At 40.0% G+C, this 22,231-nt stretch overlaps 1 protein-coding gene and 1 pseudogene across 1 annotated transcript; one reads left to right on the forward strand and one right to left on the reverse strand.

The window, feature by feature from the left end:
* Positions 1 to 11,783: 11,783 nt before the first annotated feature.
* LOC144023346 (keratin, type II cytoskeletal 8-like) lies at positions 11,784 to 14,522 on the reverse strand. The gene is made up of 9 exons (XM_077528655.1): positions 14,016 to 14,522; positions 13,437 to 13,645; positions 13,302 to 13,362; positions 13,133 to 13,228; positions 12,882 to 13,046; positions 12,671 to 12,796; positions 12,364 to 12,584; positions 12,232 to 12,287; positions 11,784 to 12,144 (listed from the first exon to the last, which is right to left on the reverse strand). Exons 1-9 carry the CDS (start codon positions 14,424 to 14,426, stop codon positions 11,996 to 11,998), a joined length of 1,494 nt encoding a protein of 497 aa, XP_077384781.1. The 5' UTR covers positions 14,427 to 14,522; the 3' UTR covers positions 11,784 to 11,995.
* Positions 14,523 to 19,087: 4,565 nt separating this feature from the next.
* On the forward strand, positions 19,088 to 21,335 carry LOC144024003 (general transcription factor II-I repeat domain-containing protein 2A pseudogene; annotated as a pseudogene).
* The last annotated feature ends 896 nt before the right edge of the window (positions 21,336 to 22,231 follow it).

The raw sequence follows: 22,231 nt of genomic DNA on the forward strand, positions 1-22,231 counted from the left end.
CGGCTATCAGACAATTACGCGGAGGGATCTTAAATCAATCTTTGCAAATGAGTCGTGAAAATATCAAACCAGTAACTTATTGTATACTGCAAATTTAAAGTTGCTTATTGAATAATATAACAACAATGTCTTGAGGGTTTTTTTTTTTAGTTCAGATTTGTGAGTATGTTGTTTGCAAAATGCACAAGTTGTTTTATTTTTATTTTTTACTTCGGGCATGCGGGTGGAGGAAGTCAATATAGTCACTAGATTAATCAATAATCACTACTCACTTAAAAAGAAAAAAATCATAGAAATTGCTAAAATGAAAAAAAAATAGAAAATAAAATAATAATTTAAAAAAGTTGCTAAAATGACACAATTTCTTTGGAAAAATTGTAACTACAGTGCATTCAGTGTTACATTACACTTAAATTACTACATATCAAAAAACAAAAAGAACAAAAAGTGAGCCCAACTTCAGAGCTTTTACAGAATTTTATGTTTAGTGATCTAGTAAAAAAAAAAAAAAAAAAAAGAACTGGGAACCCTTTGTGGGTACTACTGTTTCCCCATTTGTATTGGCTAGCAGTACATGTAGGCTAAATGCTAAAAACATTCAATTGGGGTAATGCCACAACTGCACAACTCAATACCCTGTGGCATTATGGGTAGAAATGCTATATTTTTAGCATTTGGCCTACATTTTACCATTCAAAGGACTTTCTCAGTATGACTATGCAGTACATTCGAACGTCTTTATCCAGACATTCAAACAAGATCGCCCAGTCAAAACTTTTTACCACACATTGGCGGTTCCACACTTTTGTAAAAAAAGGAAGGTGATTGGAGTTTAGTTTCATTCATCATGGATCAGTCATATGAACCAAGAAAATCTGAGCTAATATAATTGATCTTACTTATTAAGGCGGCGAATAAAGTTGTTTTTACAGAGCAAAGTAGTACAATTGGCATGACAGTACGCTGGATATGAGCATGTGGCCATTAATCAGTTTGTTTTCTCAGACTGTGGGAGTAATTACTGTAGATGCAAGCACCTGCTGTATTCTTGTCATGTGACCAACAGAAAATGATTTGTTTGAGGTTATGTGAGATATTCAAAGTCCCAAGATTGTGCCTTCCATACACGACTCATATTCAAATGCAAAATTAGAGATAAAATAGAAAACTCTTTACTCCTGGAGGTCTGTGGGGGAATAAATGTGACCTTGTCTGTTTATATATACTGTATTCGTTACACCCCTAAGGTGTCTCATCACATTTGTCAACATTGAGTACCCTACCTAAAATACTGCACTGTGTCCAGTCCTGGTGAACAACATTAAAGTTGGGGAGTAAAATAAAGTATCCCTCATTTACGCCACACAAAAGCACCAGACTGGAAACTGCAAAAGGCATCAATTGTTTTCACCTGATGAAATGTCTTTTCCCCACCCAAGAGCATTTATGAACATGGGACCTCAATACAGGTTCTCAAGTGGAGCAAAGTGTTTTCACAGCCCACAGAATTCATCACTTGGTGGCGAGACAGATGGTTGGCCAGCCGCTCTCCTCTGTCACTGTCATCCCGCTGACCATTTAGGAAGAATTATATGATGGCAAAAAGCGCGCCATCATTTCCTGGTTCACTGGGTATGTTTTTGCGCTTCAGTAAATCTTCACTGTTCATTCCTGGCACAATTGTAACTGGCTGCTGCTGAGAGGCGAGGATGTTGTCGAGGAGAGTGCCGGCAGCAGCAGCTGCGCCACATTGAGCATCTCTCTGCAGGCTGCCTTCCCCCCCGAGGCTAATGTCGCTTGACAGAAACATGCAATGAATAAAGATAGAGCAGCTTGTGTGCTGATGAATGCATCGCGCATCATATTTGATGAAACGCTGCCGAATTCAAATGTCTCAAATAGAACTTGAGTCATGTGCATCTCATGTCGAGATGCTGCTGCAGGAGAAAACAAAGTGATTTATAAATGAAAATTGAATATACATTTACCATCAATTTTCGCTTAAATGAAGTGACTCGGCCCCCAATAGCTTTGTGAATGCACACCCCGTACCATGCCCGTCGAGCAGTTTCTATTCTTGCTGTCAAGCAAAGCGTTAATGTGCCAAGCTTATTACAGCAAGCTTTTTGCACAGGAGGAGATTTAATTATCTTCCTATGTTCACTCTCTCCAGCCTTTGGCATTTCTGCACAGTGGGCACAGAGTGCAGTCCACTGATTTTTAATCTTCTCCTAATTTTCATCAGTACTGCACGCACAGGTGCTTTTAAGTTCACTTGTTTTCATGGCCTTCCAGTTGACAGGTTTTGTAAATGGTCAACCCTGAGATGTCAAGACTCACTTTTTTATTTTGCTTTTAAAACACATTATTTTATGTATTTACATATTTTAGCTCCCATTGGTTGCTATTATCTTTAGCCTTTTAAAAAAATTACGCTTGTTTTTAATATTTTAAATCTCTTTAGTTTCATTGTTATTGATGCATTTATCAATAACGTTTGAGTGAATGATTTATCAGTTTTAATGTATTCAATCAACACCCTACTTATGTATCCATACTACATTTAAAAACACGAATAAAAAAAAAAAAAAAGTGATTTAGTCCACTACTGTATAACAAAAAGACAAGTGTTTCTTGCATGCAAAACACAAGCTTCATTTCCACAGGACTGTTGCAGTAAAGTCTTCAAACAGATGGACTTTTATTACAGTGGCATGCTAACCCAATAAACGGACAAGCTCCCCTCTGACGAATATGAACAAGTGCTCTGCTGCCGTGTACCCAGATGTTAAAATTATAAAATCATGAGAGGAATAGAGGTGATTAATTATGAAAAGTCTGCAATTGGCTGGCAACCACTTCAGGGTGTACCCCGCCTACTGCCTGAATAGGGATAGGCTCCAGCACCCTGCAACCCTAAGCGGTTAAGAAGATGGATGGATGGATGGATGGATGGATGGATGGATGGATGGATGGATGGATGGATGGATGGATGGATGGATAAGTTCTGAAAATGTTCTGAAAATCACTGGACAGACGAGCATTTTTTTCAGAAGCCACCACAAACCAGTTGAGTCTCATTTTGAGAGACCATGGCTTTAATAAAATAAATAAATAAATAAATACATAAATAAATACATAAATAAATACATAAATAAATAAATAAATAAAAAAGCAGAAACAATAAGCAGCACTCAGAAACTACAGATCCTAGGACCAAATATATAGAACTGAGATCCTAGGAGGGCAGAGCTTCACCATTTATCACCCACTCATTCAAAGCCCAACAAAGAGCAAATGAGCGTTTGTTCCAGATAGCGTGGATTTTGATAAATCGTAATCAAACATTTAGTGATGTTCTGATCATTACATTCTGCTTTTGTTTGTTTGTTTGTTTGTTTGTTTGTTTGTTTGTTTGTTTGTTTGTTTGTTTGTTTGTTTGTTTGTTTGTTTGTTTGTTTGTTTGTTTGTTTGTTTGTTTGTTACATTTACCTGTAGTAATAATAATAGTTGCATCCATCAACCTAATTTAACAGATTCGTTATTATGGGACACACAGAGATAACTTTGAGTGTTGCCTTGCTCCCTGCTCCCGGCTAATAACGTTTCTCGTTGTTAGACTGGCAGAAAGTAAGCCCACATGGGGCATCTTGTTCACATCTGGCCTCAGGCCCAGACAGGAGCACGACAGTTGGCATTTGTGTGGGTCCTTAATTGCTTCATTGTGGGATCTATCATTCTGCTCTCCAGGATGAATGCAACACACAGCTGAGTGCTTGATGGAAAAGCTTTTCTTATGCTGAAACGGGAAATACTTTATAGCTCAGAACCAGTGATGTTCCTCACCAACTTGGCACCCTAGGCAGGATTTCTGGTAGTGCCCCCCCCCCCCCCCCCCCCCCCAAATGTGTGCACAACTTATTAGACCAACCACAAACACGACACCACGCAACTTTTTAGACCAATCACAAAATATTTTATCATAAACTCACACAGGGCACACGGTAGCTTCGCGTCTCTGGAATTTTACAACCGCAGTTGCAGTGCAATATTAATAATTGTAATTGTAATACAATAAATCCCTGTATGAGATCATGAGAGCCTAGCAAAGAACAAACTTAATCGTTTACATCAACCATTCAGAGTATTCTCTCAGTATCGTGAATCGGGACTTGCAGAAGTTAGGTTTACATTTCACAAGAATTGTTTTTTCTTGTGTGCTTTGCTTTCATTTCATTGTTGATGGTTCTGATACCTGGTTCTGATGATGCAGACCAATCTGGGTAGCACTCAGTACCTTATGATAAAACATTTCTATTCAAACTCTTACTGATGGAATCTGCATTTAGAGCATCTCCCACACTTATTTTATACTTATCGGTACAACCGGGCGTCACACACTGGTATTTTCGCTGTAGAAGAAGAAAATACCGTGGAAAGTGTGCTGCGGAAGCCCAGTTTATTTAGTACGTCCGTGCTGTATCAGCCTGTGCATCCATCTGAGTCTGACCGTGATTTATTTTTTTTATTTTTTTTTTTTGAGCCAGGACAGCATAGTAGCGTTTTCATTTCATTTTCTTAACTAAAGAGCGGTTGTACACACGTGGGGGTCGGCTAACATCGGGCTAGGTAGCATCACTTTTACAGCCGCCGACTTGAATGACGTATGTGCGCTTCTCTCGCAAAGCAGAGATTTATATGAATACTGGATTAAGCGTGGGCATGGTGATGTGATGAGCGCAGGGCTTCCATACTATAAGTAAATCCATGAATGAGCAGCGCTCACCGGAACAGCTTTTGAGGATTCATTTAAAAATAAATTTAAAAAGAACTTCTCCTCTCCCTGTCGCCCTTTTTGCTCATGAGCACCCCTCGCATCTGCCTAATCCGCCTTAATGGGAGGAGCGCCACTGCTCAGAACAATACAAATTCAGGAATAATTCAGTGCTCATAAAGAATAACATTATTTGATTAGAAATGGGAATGATCTAATAATTGTCATCACAGCTAACTAATAAATAAATTACATTGGCAATTTAAACTATTTATCCATATTTTTATTCTTACTCTCCAAATATAAATGTCAATTTGTTTGTAATGACTGTTAATGGGTTGGTTCATGGGATCGTTGTATTATGATGTTGTCAGATGCTTATTGCAGTAAAGTGTTGCATTTACCATGTCCCTAAATGATGGTGATGCAGTAGCCACTCAACTTGTCTTGTCTTATGCAGTTACTATGTCCCAAATGACAATAATGTGATAATGTAGCCAGGTGATATGCATTTGCTATGTGCCTATATTAGTCACTCTTAGTTTGTCTAGTCACTGTTATTTTATCATATGGGCCTTTATTCTGTCATATAGAATGGTCATCATTTATCAACTAACTAGCGTTCATTACTGAATGACGAATGAATGATTTCTGCGTCCAGCGAGCTCAAGATTTTTTCATCAAGTTTTTGTTTTCTTTGAGGCCATCACAAGCGCCCAAAATCTAATGGGCTTTTGATCTCTTGGGATGTGTTTTCACTTAATCTGTCACTGAAGCAGACAGAAAGACAAATGAGGGCAGTTTAAAACATAACCTCAATGGTGGAGGTAATGATGCCACAAGTCTCAGCACTATAACTCTTACATGCTAAAGTAAACACATTTCCGACTTTAAAGATTTGCATTTCCTGTCATGGTGTGCTGAATTTATACCGCTTCAATGTAAGAACCCTACAAACCCTGAATTATGGATATGTTGTCATAGTGTTTGCATTTGCAATTGGCTGTAGGTGGCCATAAAAATGCCAACATGGTGACAATACTATTAGTACAGATGAGCTTTGAACGTTCGAACTGAGGCGATAATTTCCCGAGGCATGCGGCTCTGCTGACATTCTGATTAGCCTTCGCTTCCAGGTATTTAATGACCTGTCACCGCAGCTAATCCATTGTACGGACAAGATGAGTCTTTCCTCATTGGACTGCAAGATCCTCTCAACCTTAACACATTCACTGCCAGTTCAGCAAAAAAAAAAATTGACATTGACGTCTTTTTCCGTCAATGGCAGTGAATGAGTTAACAAGAATGCTGTGGTGGTCTACGGTATCACAGTCAGTTACACAATACGGTATTTATAATTATATGAGGGAGGCACAGTGACAGACTGGTTTGCACAACTGCCTAATAGCATGAAGGTTCAGGATTGTAGTCTTCCTCTGGCCATTCTGTTTGGAGTTTACAGTTTCTTCTACTGTCCCAAAATGCATTTGTTATGTTAACTGAAGCCTTTAAAGTTCCGTCATTATTCCCATGTGTCTTCAAATGGTCTAATGTCACAATGAATCATGCTAGCATGCTTCATCCACTTAAAACCAGATAAAAGAAACAAACTGAACACCTTTTGTTCATGTATGTGTCAATCAGCAGTCGGAATGGGGAGCTCAGACCCTTGAAACTTTGCTTCCACATTCAAAAGGTTGCTGTTGGATGAAAAATATGACAAACCAAAAAACAGTGCAGGCCAAATAAGAGGCCTGTGGTCAAAGTGAAGGGTGAGAAAATATGAAAAAAGGTGGTGCGGCTTAGTGAGAGATGACGAGGAGAGTGGAACAAATCCCTTGACGGGGCTCATCAAGGGATAAGTTCCTGCTGAGGAAAGATTTTGAGGTCTGGAAAAACTGCTCCAAGCTGTGCCTGTGATGTGATGTCAATTGGGCCAACAATGCCAACACAACATCGACCTTCAGTGCATTTACTTACATAAAAATGAGCACTAATGCGCAGTCTCATCAAATCTGTGATATTTTCAAGGTGATTTGTCACAATATTTGGTTCAGGACAAGACGTGGCGAGTCTGAGGTAAGAATATTTTCAAGACCTCCTAAATTCAACCGACACGCCTTTCTATGCAGTCACATGCTGTTCTCCCAGAAGAGCTGAAAGTGTATTCCATGTAGTCAGCAAACCATCCTCTAATCTGCACATGTGAGATTAAAAAAAATAAAAAAAGCCATGCAAGCCTCTCCTGGGCTTTAAAGAGAGTTAATACCTTCCACCTTACAATTTCTTAGCATGAAATTCAAATTTGTGCTTCTTGTAATATATATATATATATATATATATATATATATATATATATATATATATATATATATATATATATATATATATATATATATATATATATATATATATATGTGTGTATATATATATATATATATATATATATATATATATATATATATATATATATATATATATATATATATATATATATATATATATATGTGTGTATATATATATATATATATATATATATATATATATATATATATATATATATATATATATATATATATAGGGCGGCACGGTAGTCGAGTGGTTAGCACGTCCGCTTCCCAGTTCTGAGGTCTCCGGTTCGAGTCCAGGCTCGGACCTTCCTGGGTGGAGTTTGCATGTTCTCCCCGTGCCCGCGTGGGTCTTCTCCGGGTACTCCGGTCTCCTCCCACATTCCAAAGATATGCATGGCAGGTTAATTTGGGCGCTCCGAATTGTCCCGAGGTGTGAGTGTGGATGGTTGTTCGTCTCTGTGTGCCCTGCGATTGGTTGGCAACCAGTCCAGGGTGTCCCCTGCCTACTGCCCAGAGCCAGCTGAGATAGGCGCTAGCAGCCCCCGTGACCCTTGTGAGGAATAAGCGGTCAAGAAAATGGATGGATGGATGGATGGATATATATATATATGTTTGACTTTCCCCATAAGTGCTGTAAATAAAACAGTATGATACCATTGTGATTTTGACGTGCCCTTGGGCAGTAACATCATCAAGACCACTTGGGTTCTTACCTCCCCCATCATGTCTCCGTCCATCGCCTGTCCAGCTTCATCAAGCAGAGAGCCCAGTGTTTAACAATGTCACTGATGGGGGTCGTGACTACCTGAAGACGGGACCAATGACTTTACAACTGGAGCCACAGTAAAGAATGAACTTTCCGATCAGCTTGGAAATACTTATTAGAGGGATGGTATGGTAGTATATTTTGATGGTTCCAAAAGGTTTTGGTTTTTTTTTTAACTGACAATTGTGTGATATTACAATAATAAAACTGTGCACAAAATACTAGAGATATTAAAAAAAAAAAAAAGCCTATTATGTGGACATGATGACAATATACTTCCAAAAACATCTGGTATTATAATATCTTAGCTTTAGCATATTTTGCAGTTGATCAACTCACAGGTAGAATAAACCAGAGAAAAATTACCATCCAAACAGTGCGGAAAAACAAAACAATAAAATACAATTACTTTGCCACAATGTACACTAAAATAAACATTTAAACCTTGCATTTTCAAATACTATCGACCTTGTTGAAGTGTCCTTGAGCAAGACACTGAACCCCCATTTGCCACAGGGAGACTTGGCAGCGCCTTGCATGGCTGCAGCTGACCACTGCTGACCTGTTATGAGCGTGTGTGAAGCGGGGAATGTGACGCATTGTAAAAAAGCGCTTTCTGGTAGATAAAGCACTATAAGCTCTGTCCATTTACCATTTACTGTGTACCTGTCAAAGAAGTCTAGCTCGGAGCTGTTCACTTCATGAACAATAGGGGTTGCTATAACACAATGTAATAAAACCTCATATCAGAGGAAATTAAGTTGTGGAAAGTGAAGGATTTATTTGAGTCAAATTGCCAGCATTTGCGATGGTTTGTATAATATACATGTAACATTTCAACCGAGGTTGATTTTGTAGAACCAGTTTGTGACATACACGCAGATATGCACACAATGCACAGCGGGGAAAGCTGCAATTATCTTTAGAGGGTGAAGCTTCCGTGTTTATTATCATTACATTTCAGTGCTTTCAACATCATCAACAACAACAACAAAAAATGTGTGTTAATTCTATTTGTGGAGCCAATGACAAGTATCACACAAGACAAATTTTGGTTGTACAACTTCCATCCAGTAGATGCCCTCAGCGCTTCTTCCTGAAATGTTACCTCTTATGCCTGAAGCGTTTCATAACTGGAGGTGTCTTCAAATATTGGTTTTGCATTTGCTGTGGGAAGCATTCTCTCAAACCAGGTTTGAGGGCAGCGCTTGTGGCAGTTCACGTTGTTTTTCGCTTCACAGTGTTTATTTTAAAGGTGCCTTCAACATCTTGTCTGAAATGTCTTATCTGCAAAAAAAAACTCCACCCATTTTGCATTTTAGGTTCCTGTCCTACTTAATGCTTTTGTCCATGTAGAATAACATACAGTATACACTGTAAAGATCACAGTAATAATATTATGCTTTGCCTTTGGTCCTGTGCATACATAGCTGATCTGATTGGGTTAAGCACCTTTTTCCTCTCTAAGCTCGATCATCTTTCTCGCTGATGCATGCCCTTAACTCATCGACCTGTCAGAGCCGCTTTACTGCCACATCCACAGCTTACGCCTCCCTACCTGTGACACACTATCATTTCTCGCTCCAGTAGTTTTCAATATAGATTGATAAAACCAGCATGATCTTAACAGAGGGTGGTGTAGCAAATCTTTGAACTTGCTGTGACAGCACAGTAGTAGTTTTCTTTAGATTTTTCATTTTGTCCGTCAGTCAACATCTTGGCTGAGTGGACATCCAGCGAGTCTTACAAAAACTGAACAGCCTGACATGGTTTATGTTTTATTACTCCTTTTAGATCTGTTTGCAGAGATAATATAATCCCTTCAAAGGATGCATATAGTTGTAAAGTTACTTTATATACTTCATGCAATAAAGTAGCACCATGCAGTGAATGGGGTGATTTATACGGATGGACACAGGCCAAACTTGCAAACAAGACAAACTGGTTTTCTTTTGTTACATGTCAGAGCAGTGACAGAGACTCTGATGAGTGGTTATGTTAAGAAGTATAGGGAGAGGCAATGACACATAATAACAAGTGAACTTTTAGCTATTTGAAATATTCCCTTCACTGCTGAGCAAGACAAAATAATTGGTGCTTAGAAACCTGCATTGATTTATGTCTTAAGGGAGACTCTGCATGCAATATTATGCTTAAGTCGAGGTATAAATACAGATGTTTGTCTTTAGAGGTCTGCGGTCTAAAAGGTCCAGTTGAGGTAAAATGCATTTAGAGAAAATTAGGCCACCTCCAGTGTGCATTAGAAAAAAATCCAATATGTAAAAACATTGATACAGTGCAAAATCTGTGCTAATGTTTACTAACATATTTCATACACCATGAATTTGTCAAACCTTTCACTGAATGTTGTTTTCCATATTTGCCCTTTGTTCAGAGAAGCTGAACACGCAATTTGTTACCGCAATAGAAAATTCAGCAAACCACAAACGACACAAATCTGCCTCTGAAATAGGAAGCCGCCTCAGGTAGAGTTCTTGAATGTCGCAAATGTGAAGAGGGCAAACCCTCGACAATTACCCATTCTTCAATTTGAAGATATTTATTACCTGATTACCTCATTCATTTCATTTATGCCAAAGCAAGCAAATATGTTTTGTGATAATCAACACATAAACCTCATAACATTGTTGGCCAAATCCTTCCATTGCATCACCAAATAGTGTTTACTTTGCCATTTTAGCATTTTGCCATAAAGGAAAACTTGGCAAATTTCATTCCATTTCTTTTTATTCACTTATTTCATTCATTTTTAAAAGAAAAAGACATTATATAACAATGTTCTTCATTATTGAATGAAAAGGAGCAGAAAGAAGTCTTATTGTATCTGCCCCGTATCTCCCTGAGGTTCATTTACAAGGTGAAGTAACTGAAAAACAACATAAACAACAACAAAATAAATTCAAAAAAAGAAAAAAATAAATACAATTTTGACAGCAAGTGTCAGAATCACATCTGTACTCGGTTTACAATTTAATTTTTGACATTCGTAACAACAAAAATGACAATGGCATAATGTTCAATCCTAATCTTGTTCATATTTCTTTAATAAGATGGCTTTAGTCATTCTTTTGAATGTAATTTTTGAATTGGATTCTGATTGTTCCATAAGCTGATTCCTTTTATTGAAACACAGTTCTCCATCAGTCTGATCCTAAATCTTAGGTGTTGTTTTTTTTAAAGATCAGCGCTCCTTTCAACTTGTACTTGATTTCTCTTTTTTCAAATCTTTGGAATATTCAATGGCAACGTTTTGTTATGCGCTTTTAGCATAATTTGCAGAATGCTGTAATCTACCAATTCATAAAAGTTCAATAACTTTAACTGAAGAAATAGTGGATTTGTTGGATCTCTAAACGGCTTTCTAGTGATTATTCATATTTTTGCAATATAAATATTGACTGAGCATATGTTTTATAGGCGTTTCTCCAAACCTCCCCAAATGACTCAAATGTTGGTATTTTGTCCAAGGCAGGCATGCATAAGGAGGCCCATGACCTAACAATTTATAACATACTCTTTGAGTATCAACATTAACCATGTGTGACTTAAAGGGCACAAAGGACATAGAGACAAAGGCGAGAGTCGGCCTTATCAGGACTGCCCAGCTGTTCTCCGGTTATCCATAATCACTCTGTTAACATGAATTTAGTCGACAAAGTTTATCATGAGCCTGAACATCTATCAATTCCTACCAGCAGAATGGGTCAGTGTCAGACTTCTGTGGAAAGACACTCCATCTCTGCCTGCATTCACCATCCATCAAAGACACCACCCTGGCACAGATCTCACGGACAACACTTGTGGAAAAAAGATTGTGTTTGCAGCAAGCAAGAAGGCAGTACACAAGAAGGGAACACAAAAACGAGTGACCTGTGTGTTCAGATGTATTTATTACTTTTTCAGCAGTTATCACTCATGGCATTTCTGCGAGGGTCTTTCCGAACAGTTTTAGAAACTCTTCAGCGATGATGACCGACACCCAGCGATTCTGAGGCACAACTGGTGACTGTAAGATACAGGGTCTTTTTGCCTATTCGTTGATATTTGATAGCACACTGAAGGCAAGAGGGACTGTTGTCTTTCTTAATGGTATCTTCTGGAGCTGTTCGTTGACACACTGGACATTGTGACACTACCACCGTAACCACCAGCCATGCTGCTTCCACCCAAACCGGCAGCCATGCTGCCGCCACCGAAACCAAATCCACCAGCCGAGCCGGAGCTGGAGTATCCTGAAACAGAAGAAAGTAATGTTTGGATCTGTTTGTTTGTTTTTGTTTTTTTTAAATGCGAGCACTGTAGAAGATGGGACGACTTACCACCACCTGAAGACTGCTGCACGTGAATAGTTGCGCTGGAGGGTCCAGCAGCCAGTCTAATAATGGCACAATGATTTTGTTAATAACGGCATGACTCATGATACGCCTCAGAAGTATCCTTTCATATTCTACCTGCATTCCTCTCCTTCCAGCAGCTTCCTATAAGTGGCGATTTCAATGTCCAGGGCCATCTTGACGTTCATCAGCTCCTGGTATTCACGCACCTGGCGGGCCATGTCCTGCTTGGCTCTCTGAAGAGCTTCCTCCAGATCCTTGATGCGGAGCTTGGCATCCTTCACTGCCAACTCACCGCGCTCCTCTGCCTCTGCAATCTGTGCCTCAAGGGTGGCCCTCTGCGGAAAGGTTTTTAGAGCAAAAAGCTCTTTCACGTCATCTTCATGAATAAGTTACCTTGAGATCTTGTGGAACTTTTCGTTACCTGTCCCTTGACAGCCTCGATCTCATTCTGAAGACGGGCAATCATGCGGTTCAGCTCAGCGATCTCAGCTTTGGTTGAGCGAAGGTCATCACCGTACTGACCAGCAGAGCTCTGCATCTCCTCATACTGTTATGGAAAATACAACACAATATATTATTATGTATGGTTAATAGGGAGAAAGATCAGAAATGAATGTTAGCGTTGCTTTTACCTTCTGTTTGTACCAGGTCTCTGCATCAGCCTTGCTGCGAGCGGCAATATCCTCATACTGAGCACGCACTTCAGCCACAATGGCATCCATGTCCAGGTTGCGGCTGTTGTCCATCTCCACAACGACAGAGGTGTCCTTGATCTGGGACTGCAGCTCCCGAAGCTCCTACAGGACCACAAATTGTTGCAACAGAGTTAAATATTTGACCAACATAAGTACGTCAATTGCAATGATTAGGCAATTGTACATACAGCCTCATAGACAGCTCTGAGGAAGTTGATTTCATCCTGAAGAGCATCGGCTTTTGCCTCCAGCTCCACCTTGTTCATGTAGGCAGCATCAACATCCTGGATAGATCCGAAATAGCGTTCAGGAAACGGTTCAATATAGTATTTAAACTTAACAGCCATCCGATTTTACCTTTTTCAAGATGACAAACTCATTCTCTGCAGCTGTGCGTTTGTTGATTTCATTTTCATACCTATTGGAACACAAGACATTAAACATCCCAATCTCGTGTCAAAATTAAATTGGACTAATCCTGTCAGCACTCACTTTGTTTTGAAGTCCTCCACCTGGATCTGCATGTTCTTCAGTTCTCCCTCCAGCTTGACTTTCTCGTTGCCCAGCCCGTCGAGTTGCCTGCGCAGGTTGCTGATGTAGGCCTCAAACATGGCATCGATGTTGGAGCGGGTTGTGGTCTGCTCCTGCAGGAGGCTCCACTTGGTCTCCAGCATCTTGTTCTGCTGCTCCAGGAAACGGACCTGGAAAGACAGCCCACACAAGTTAGTATTTATTTTTAAAGTTGCATTATGTTGCTTTTGTTTCAATGAACAACATTTAACATTGTATGGTTGGTTGGTTTAACATGATCCATCAATTTTTGAAGGCTCCACTTTTACCACCATGACTGTGAATTCAGCCTCCCCATGTGAACAGCCACACCCTACTGTTGCAACACTGCTCAAGATTTTGAGCTATGAGGGAATTTATGCCACACGCTTCAACCAGATGGACGCAAGAAGAGTACAGAAATCACCGATGCGCTTTGTGTGACCTCAAATCTAAAGGAATGAGGCCTCCAGTAAAAACAGTATTTCAGAAATAAGACAAATAAAAATCCAAATTTCCAACCTTGTCAATAAAAGAAGCAAAGCGATTATTGAGGGTCTTGATCTGCTCCTTTTCCTGGGTGCGGACAGCCTGGATGGTTGGGTCAATCTCCAGAGTCAGAGGGGTCAGCAGACTCTGGTTGACTGTGACTGCGGTGATTGGTGGAGCCACAAAGCCGCCTCCACTTCCAAAACCACCAGCAATCATTGAGCCAGAGCTCATAGAGGCGCCAGCACCATAACCACCAGCACCATAACCACCAGCACCATAACCACCAGCACCAAAACTGCTAGCACCAAAACTGCCACCTCCATAACCACCAGCAGAGGAACCAATAGTGTAGCTCGTTCTGAAGCCGGCTTGGGGCCCCGCAAAGGATCTCCTGGAGCTGCTGCTGGAGCCTGAGACTGAGTAGGATTTCCTGGACAACATGTTGGAGTTGTTGAGGTGGTCAAGGAGGTAGCAGAGAACTGAAGATGTGCAGGCTTCAAAGGAGAGTTGAGTCCCTCTGAGTGTCGGACTGCAAGGTCTGCTTGCTTTTATGGCCAAGCTGAGCTGAGGGGGGTGGAGTGAGGACCCTCCCCATTACAACCTGTCGTCTCTCTCTTTTACTGGCCAACTTGACTCCCTCCCACAATGCATGCCTGTAGTGCTGAACAACAGGACTTTCCAGTCCTGAAAACACGTAAAAAATAAACAATGACACTCCTTCCTTTTAAGAAAATGTCCCTGATAAAAAGTTTCCATGTTGGCTGCTTATCACATTTTAATAGTTGGAACATCATTTCATCATCATTTGTATGGATGCAAAAAGTATTACTAGATCAGCTGGATTCAAGAAACGATCAATCACATGTTATTATTGACACTTCATCTGCATGACAGAATGCAACAAATGTTGTTATTGACTGGGCTATCGCCCGTTTTCACTGGTGAGCGCAAATTTCTAGTTTTGATGCAATGCACCACACCTCAGCCAGGGGAGGCCAGGCCCCGCCAGAGGAAAGAAAGCCTGGCAGACAAGCTGGACCACTTTCAAGGAGCGGTCTGGTGGATGAGCTAGTTGAGTGACCAGAGAGCTGGCTACTAGTTCGTGTTTAAGTCCCACAAAGGTAAGAGCACGTCAATAAATCAATATTGTTGCATTGTTTTAGTTAACTTTTACTCCTCAGTTTAGTATATAATAATAATAATAATAATAATAATAATAATAATAATAATAATAATAATAATAATAATAATAATAATAATAATAATAATAATAATAAATAAATAAATAAATAATACCCGGTTCAGTGTCTAATTAGCAGAAACATTTGACAAAGTCTCATAATGCAGACTTTGGGTTTTGGCATCGTCGGGTTACCGTATTTTCTGCACTATAAGGCGCACCTAAAAGCCTTCAATTTTGTCAAAAGCTGACTATGCGCCTTATAATCAGGTGCGCCTTATATATGGATTACTATTGAGCCGCAACAGGTCTCGCTGTCAAGACGCTATCGGTGACCCTGCACGATCGGTGACGTGCATGCACAGAAGTTCCCGCCATCTTGGATCGCTAGCTAATAGTAAAACTTTACCTCAGAGAAGATAATAAAACAGCTGTTTATTTATTTTGGGAGTGAATGGAGTTGTCAGAAAGCTGGTTTGTAATCTATTAATAAAGTTTGACTGACCTATATGACTGTTTTGTTGACATTCCCTTTAGCACAGCACCATCTAATGGATGCATAACGTAACCTCAGCCTCTACTGCAGCACCTTATATATGGAAAAATTTGTAAAATATGTCATTCATTGAAGGTGCGCCTTATAATGCGGTGCGCCTTATAGTGCGGAAAATACGGTAATTCAGCAAGGAACACTTTGTGTTTAAACAAGTGACAGAGGGCCGTGAAATTTCATGCCGTTTAAACGTTCAGCAGGCAAATTGTAGCGTTTGTCCTCACATGTTGCTGTAGGAGCCGTCTTTATGTGCTGTGTGCGTTAGCAAAGGAGATTATTTTTCAAAATCCGTGCATGCGTGCTTATAATTAATGCTGTCAGCCTACCATTGCTATGTGAAATTGTGCACGCTATCTCAGTTTGGCAAGTTAGATGTATGACATGCATTCCCTCAACCACTCGCTGTTTCCAGCATTCCCTCAGTATTGATCCAAAACATTGTAGCAGCAACTGTTGGTTGGCAAGTTCCTACCAAATTGTCATTTATATTACAAGTTGTTGTCATAAAATATTAATAACAAAAAAATAGTGTCTCCCCCCCACAAACAATGCTAATGGAATTCTAACGTACATTTAAAGTAACACCTTGATGGCCTTTAAATAAATAAATAAATAAATAAAGATAAAAAATAACTTGACTTGGGACATTTTTTTTTTTTTTTTTTGCACAAAATGAAAGGTGTATCAAGTTACATCATTAGGCCATGCTAGTGATGGAAAACCCATTAAGTCACTCACCAAAGAGAATTGTGTTTGAATCATTAGAGACACAGAGTCAGTGCCATGAGTGCACATTGTCAGAAAGCAGACTAGTATTTCTCCAAAAACTGTTTGCACTTTTTTTCCACAGCATGCAGTACAAAAATTGAAGCATGATCCCAAATCCCTAGTCATTAAATATTGAGCTACTTCAACCAAAGATTCATTTGACTGTTTTAGGTGCCGGCTTTATCATTAAGATCACATGGCCTTGAGCCTATGAGAGTTATTATTGGGTTAAAAGCTAGATCACCCTGTCACTTTCAGGAAAAAAAAATAAAATTTGACTTAGACTTCGACTTGACTTTATTGATCCCTTTGGGATGGCTCCCTCTGGGAAACACAAAATAAAAAAGGACTGAACTGTGTTTTCACATATATCTGTTGCTTTATCATTAGTCATCACTCATTTGGTATTTTTGCAATGATAACTTCACCAAATACAACCAGTGATACTGAAGCATAATTGGTGGCTGTGTAACATAACAGACAATTTTGGCAATTGTTACATTTGATGTAGTATGCAACTTTATTGATCTTGGATACTACAACTGCTTTCCTTCTGAAGTGTGTCTTCTGGAACGCGTCATAGACACACTGGACTTGACGATCCTCACCCGAGCAGCTGCCACACAAGCCAAATCCACAAGTGGAGCTGGAGCTGTCGAATTCTGGATTACAAGAAAGAATATTTATCTGAGATTGTAATTTTAAAGTGCAGATGACTGGAGACGAGTGGAAACTTGCCATCCGCTGACGACTGCTGCACAAGGATGGTAGTGTTGGCGTGTCCAGAGGATAAATGCACGATTCAAACTAATGCTACAGCTATGAAATATCATTTGACATTATTGAATGTTAAACCTACTTGGTCTCAAGTAGGTGGTCATAACAGTACTTGACGATCAGCTCCTGATATTCACTCCCTCCCCACATACAAATGACATCCCCTCCTTTTCACAAAATATCCCAAGAATAAGGTTGTATGATGTTTTTTTTTTAATCACTATTGAATTATAGTCTCATCAGTATGCATGGGGGAGAAATCATCTTACAGGTCAATAGAATTTTAGTAGCTGGATCTGAGGAAATGTCAGTCACTTGTTGCAACAACACAATGAGTCTAATCTATTCTCTCGTGCCTTCATGAGCCGTTATTGAGCCATCTGTCTTCAGTAGGATCATAAAATGCAAAGAATGTTTGTGACAGTATTTTTATGGGGTATCACTTGGTTGTCATCGTGACTCATTTTCGACGATGAAGGTATTTCTAGTGTCGGTAAAATGCACCACACCTAAGCCAGGAGGCCAAAGAACGCTAAGGTAAGGTAAGGCCAATTTGGATTTTGGAGGAAGATGAACGAATGCAATGTAAGATGCTGCAGAGTCCATGTTGACATGATTCAGATACTTGAACATCAGTAATTCCATCAGCCTTCCATAGGCTTGTGATATTGTCCACTGTATTTCATTTCACCAACAGATATATAAATTGCCTGCAGCATTTAATCTGCATCAGTAGGAGTACTAAGGGAAGCTTCGAATGCACTTTCCCTCACTAACTTCACAGTGAAAACACTCATCTTAAGAATCTCCCTGTGAGCTCAACATGAGGCGTGTCTCACCATGAGGAATGCATTCAAATTTGAAAGTGGGAGTGCAGAATGGATGGTTTTGCCACACCCCTGTCCTGCAACCTCACCTGGCTGTGACAACAACAAAGTCAACAACCCAGTCTATATGATCCTAATTCTGATCATGCTTATTTTATTCTAAGACTGTAAGATGTTTATAATGCTGGCCACCAGGCAAGTGGTAGGGAGAACTCTTAAGAAGTCATGTCCACCAAGCCCCAAACATCAAGAACCATCAAGTATAGCCTGCTGTTAGCTACGTAACTGCTAAATTCTTAAATTCCTTGTCGCTCATCAATGTAGAGAAACAAGTTCTCCAGCTTGTCTTGAATGTGACAAGTGCAAACAAGTGCTTCTGTGCCCAAAAAAATGAGAAATCCCTTTCGCCCTGTAGTCGCTTCTCATCTGCATCTGCTTCCGGTGGGAATAGTATTGAAAAGCTGAAAATTGTCAACATTATATCCTCTTCTATCGCTGTCTCTAAATGTAAACAAACAACCAAAAATGGTATTAGGTCATTACAACGATTAGCGTCTAAACTTCACATGTGAGAGTTTTTTTTCCCCTTTTTTTTAAAAATATTTTCTACGGTGTGAAGGTGTCATGGTGGTGACCTGTTAAGCATTAAAATAACAATGTCACTTTGTCATGGAATCTTTCTGTAACAAGATCAACTTTAAAGTCAACCAGCATCACGTATGTTGATCAAAATAGAGCAGGCATGTCAAACATACGGCCCGCGGGCCGGACCCGGCCCGTTGGATGATTTTATCCGGCCCGTCATAAATTTCTGAGTATATCAAAAAAAAAAGCGAGTCAATAGCTAATTTCTATCAAAAGTTATGATTTTTTTAAATAAATACAAACCAAATGCTCGCTCCGGCCGCTAGAGGGCAGTAAAAGAGCTCACGTCCAGCATGCGGCACTGACACGAGTTCGTAACAGGAAATAAACATTCGCAACGTGATGTGTCCAACTAGAAATTAACCGGTAAGCTTGCTTCACCATTCACCACTACTACTAAACAAGTTATCGGTCAACACACCCTTCCCAAAATGGCACTGTCAAAAAAAAGAAAAGTGGACACGGAGTGCAGGGTTTTCCAGGAAAAATGGACTGAGAATTATTTATTCACAGAAGTGAATGCAAAACCAGTGTGCTTGGTTTGTAATCAGCAAGTTGCAGTGTTCAAAGAGTTTAATATTCGGCGCCACTACGAGACTCATCATAAAGACAAGTATGACGACTTGAAAGGACAAATAAGAAAAGACGAGATAAACAAATTGGTCACTCGTCTGAAGAAACAGCAGTCTGCTTTTACGCGCAGCCGCGATATCGCTGATGGGGCTGTAAGAGCCAGCTACATTATTGCCAACGAGCTGGTGCAGGCATCCAAGCCATTTGCTGATGGGGAGTTTGTAAAAACATGCATGCTGAAGGCTGCAGAAGTCGTGTGCCCTGAAAAGAGACTGGCCTTTGCCAATATTAGTCTAACGAGGAACACTGTCGCAGATCGGGTGACAGAACTCTCAAGTGACTTGAGCAGCCAATTGCAAGAGAAAAACAAATCATTTATCGCATTTTCAATTGCAATAGATGAGAGCACCGATGTCACAGATATTGCTCAACTGGCCATATTCATTAGAGGTGTTGATGAAACTTTGACCATCACCGAGGAGCTGCTTGAATTGGTGCCCATGAATGACACCACGACAGCAGATGACATTTTCAGCGCTCTCGTTGGAGCGCTGGACAAGGTGGAGGCGGACTGGTCCCGTGCTGTGAGCCTGGCGACCGACGGTGCGCCATCAATGGTGGGGAGAAAGGCAGGCGTTGCCACAAAATTCCGTGACAAAGTACAGACCGCAAATGGAGGACAGGAGTTTTGGGCATTTCACTGTATTTTGCACCAGGAGGCGTTATGTTGCAAAACACTGCAAATGAACCATGTTATGAGCGTGGTTGTGAAAACTGTCAATTTCATCAGAGCTCGCGGTCTAAATCACCGCCAGTTTGGCTCATTTCTCAGTGATCATGACATTCATGCTGGCCTACCATACCACACTGACGTGCGCTGGTTAAGCAGAGGTGCAGTACTCAAGCGCTTCTTTGAGCTCGAGGCGAAATTGGACAGTTCATGGAGAAGAACGCCCAGTAAAGGAACTTCAATGCAAGGAATGGGTGCAGGATCTTGCCTTCATGGTTGATATTACGCAACACTTGAATACACCTAACACTACATTGCAGGGCCGTAATAGAGTTGTCACTCAATATTACGACAGCATAAGTGCGTTCAAAATGAAACTGTCGCTGTGGGAGACGCAGCTATCCAGCGGTGACACCACGCACTTCTCATGTCTCACAGCTGTGCGTCCGAAGGCACCGGATCGTCCCGATTTGGATAAATATAAAGACAACATAACAGATTTGCTGCGAGAGTTTGAGCGGAGGTTTCAGGTTTTCAGTGAACTTGAGAACAAATTCGGCTTTTTTCGCTCGCCATTTACAGTGAAGCCCTCTGATGTGCCAGCTGACATTCAGCTCGAGCTTATTGACTTGCAGTGCGATTCCGCTATGAAGGATAAATTTGGGTCCGTGGGATTGGATACGTTTTATCAGTATCTTGTGCCAGGTTACCCCAAATTAACAGCCATGGCTGCAAACGTTCTCTCCATGTTTGGGACTACTTATCTTTGTGAACAGGTTTTCTCCGTGATGAACAATAATAAAACAAAGCAGCGCTCAAGGTTAACAAATGAACACTTGAATCACATTGTTAAATGTGCTGCTACTCAGGATTTGAAACCTGATATCGACGCACTTGTAAAGGCAAAAAGATGCCAAGTTTCAGGAGCCAGCAGCAGCAAGTAGACTGCAGGAGTGCAGTGAGAGAGAGAAAAAAGTGTGATGACACGACATTTGTTTGCACTCATGAATACAGATCATTAAAAATAAGATTAATCTGGTTTCATATTAAAGACAATTAATATTGTGCAGTATATTCTCAGCTTCAGTAGGCCCAGCCTAGTAGTTTGAGCTGATGTAGTATAATCTTATTGCCCATGCACTGCTAAAACTTTTCTTTTGTATTTTTATTTATTATTATATATTTTTATTTATTATTATTTCAAAGCAGTATGACAATTAAGGCAAAACATTTTTTTTCATAGCTCCCACTTGAGTTTGTTTAGTGTGGTGAGTTGGTTCAGGTGTAAAACTGCATTCACTCAACTGTTAAAATAAACCAGTTGTTAACACATTCAATGCCAAACATGAAAATCATTTTTTTTTCTCCATTGTTTGTGAATAAATGTGTTGTGCTTAGAAAAGATCCCTTGTCATCCGTGATTATAATATGTAGGGTGGGCTACAAATGTAGGCTGAATGATAAAGCATAGTACTGAAAAACAAAACTAAATAGTTGGAGTTGACATTCTTTTACTGATCCGGCCCACCTGAGAACAGAAAGTCTGGATCCGGCCCCAGAGCCAAACTGAGTTTGACATGCCTGAAATAGAGGTTTCACAACGTTTGTCTTCCTTTTTCAGGGAATCATATACATCTTAAACTTGGTGAGATACATTTCTAACATCTAGTGGAAGGCTACTCAAACTTCTATCGATTTAATGCAACAGTTCAGTTTTCTTTTGTGCAGTAAAATACTGACAGTTACAATCACAATGGTGGCCAGAAGATGTTTGTGAACAGACCACATTATAAATCTGCAGTACTCTATACATATTGATCCATTGACTCTTTCCATATTGCTAAATTACGATGTTTGGTTTGTTTTTTAAGCCAGGGCTGATTTATTGGCCTGTTGATGAATGGGTGTTCATCAATGAATTTGCTTTGGCATGTAAAACAACATGTTTAACACCAAGAGGAAAGATTTTCTCATTTGTCATGTGTCATCATCTAGCACAAGGCAGAATGAAGCTAGAGATCATATTTGTAGTATTTGGCATGATCCTCGACAGGAGTTATTTTAAGTCAGCCTATTTTTAAGTCCATAAACCAATGAATACCTGCCAACTCTCAGCCTCAGGTAAAGATGATGAACCTGCTAATAAAACATGAAGAAAGTAGCTCAACTCTGCGAGTTTAGACTCGTACCTGC

This window comes from Festucalex cinctus, chromosome 8 (genome assembly GCF_051991245.1).
Source record: "Festucalex cinctus isolate MCC-2025b chromosome 8, RoL_Fcin_1.0, whole genome shotgun sequence".
NCBI classification, from domain to species: domain Eukaryota; kingdom Metazoa; phylum Chordata; class Actinopteri; order Syngnathiformes; family Syngnathidae; genus Festucalex; species Festucalex cinctus.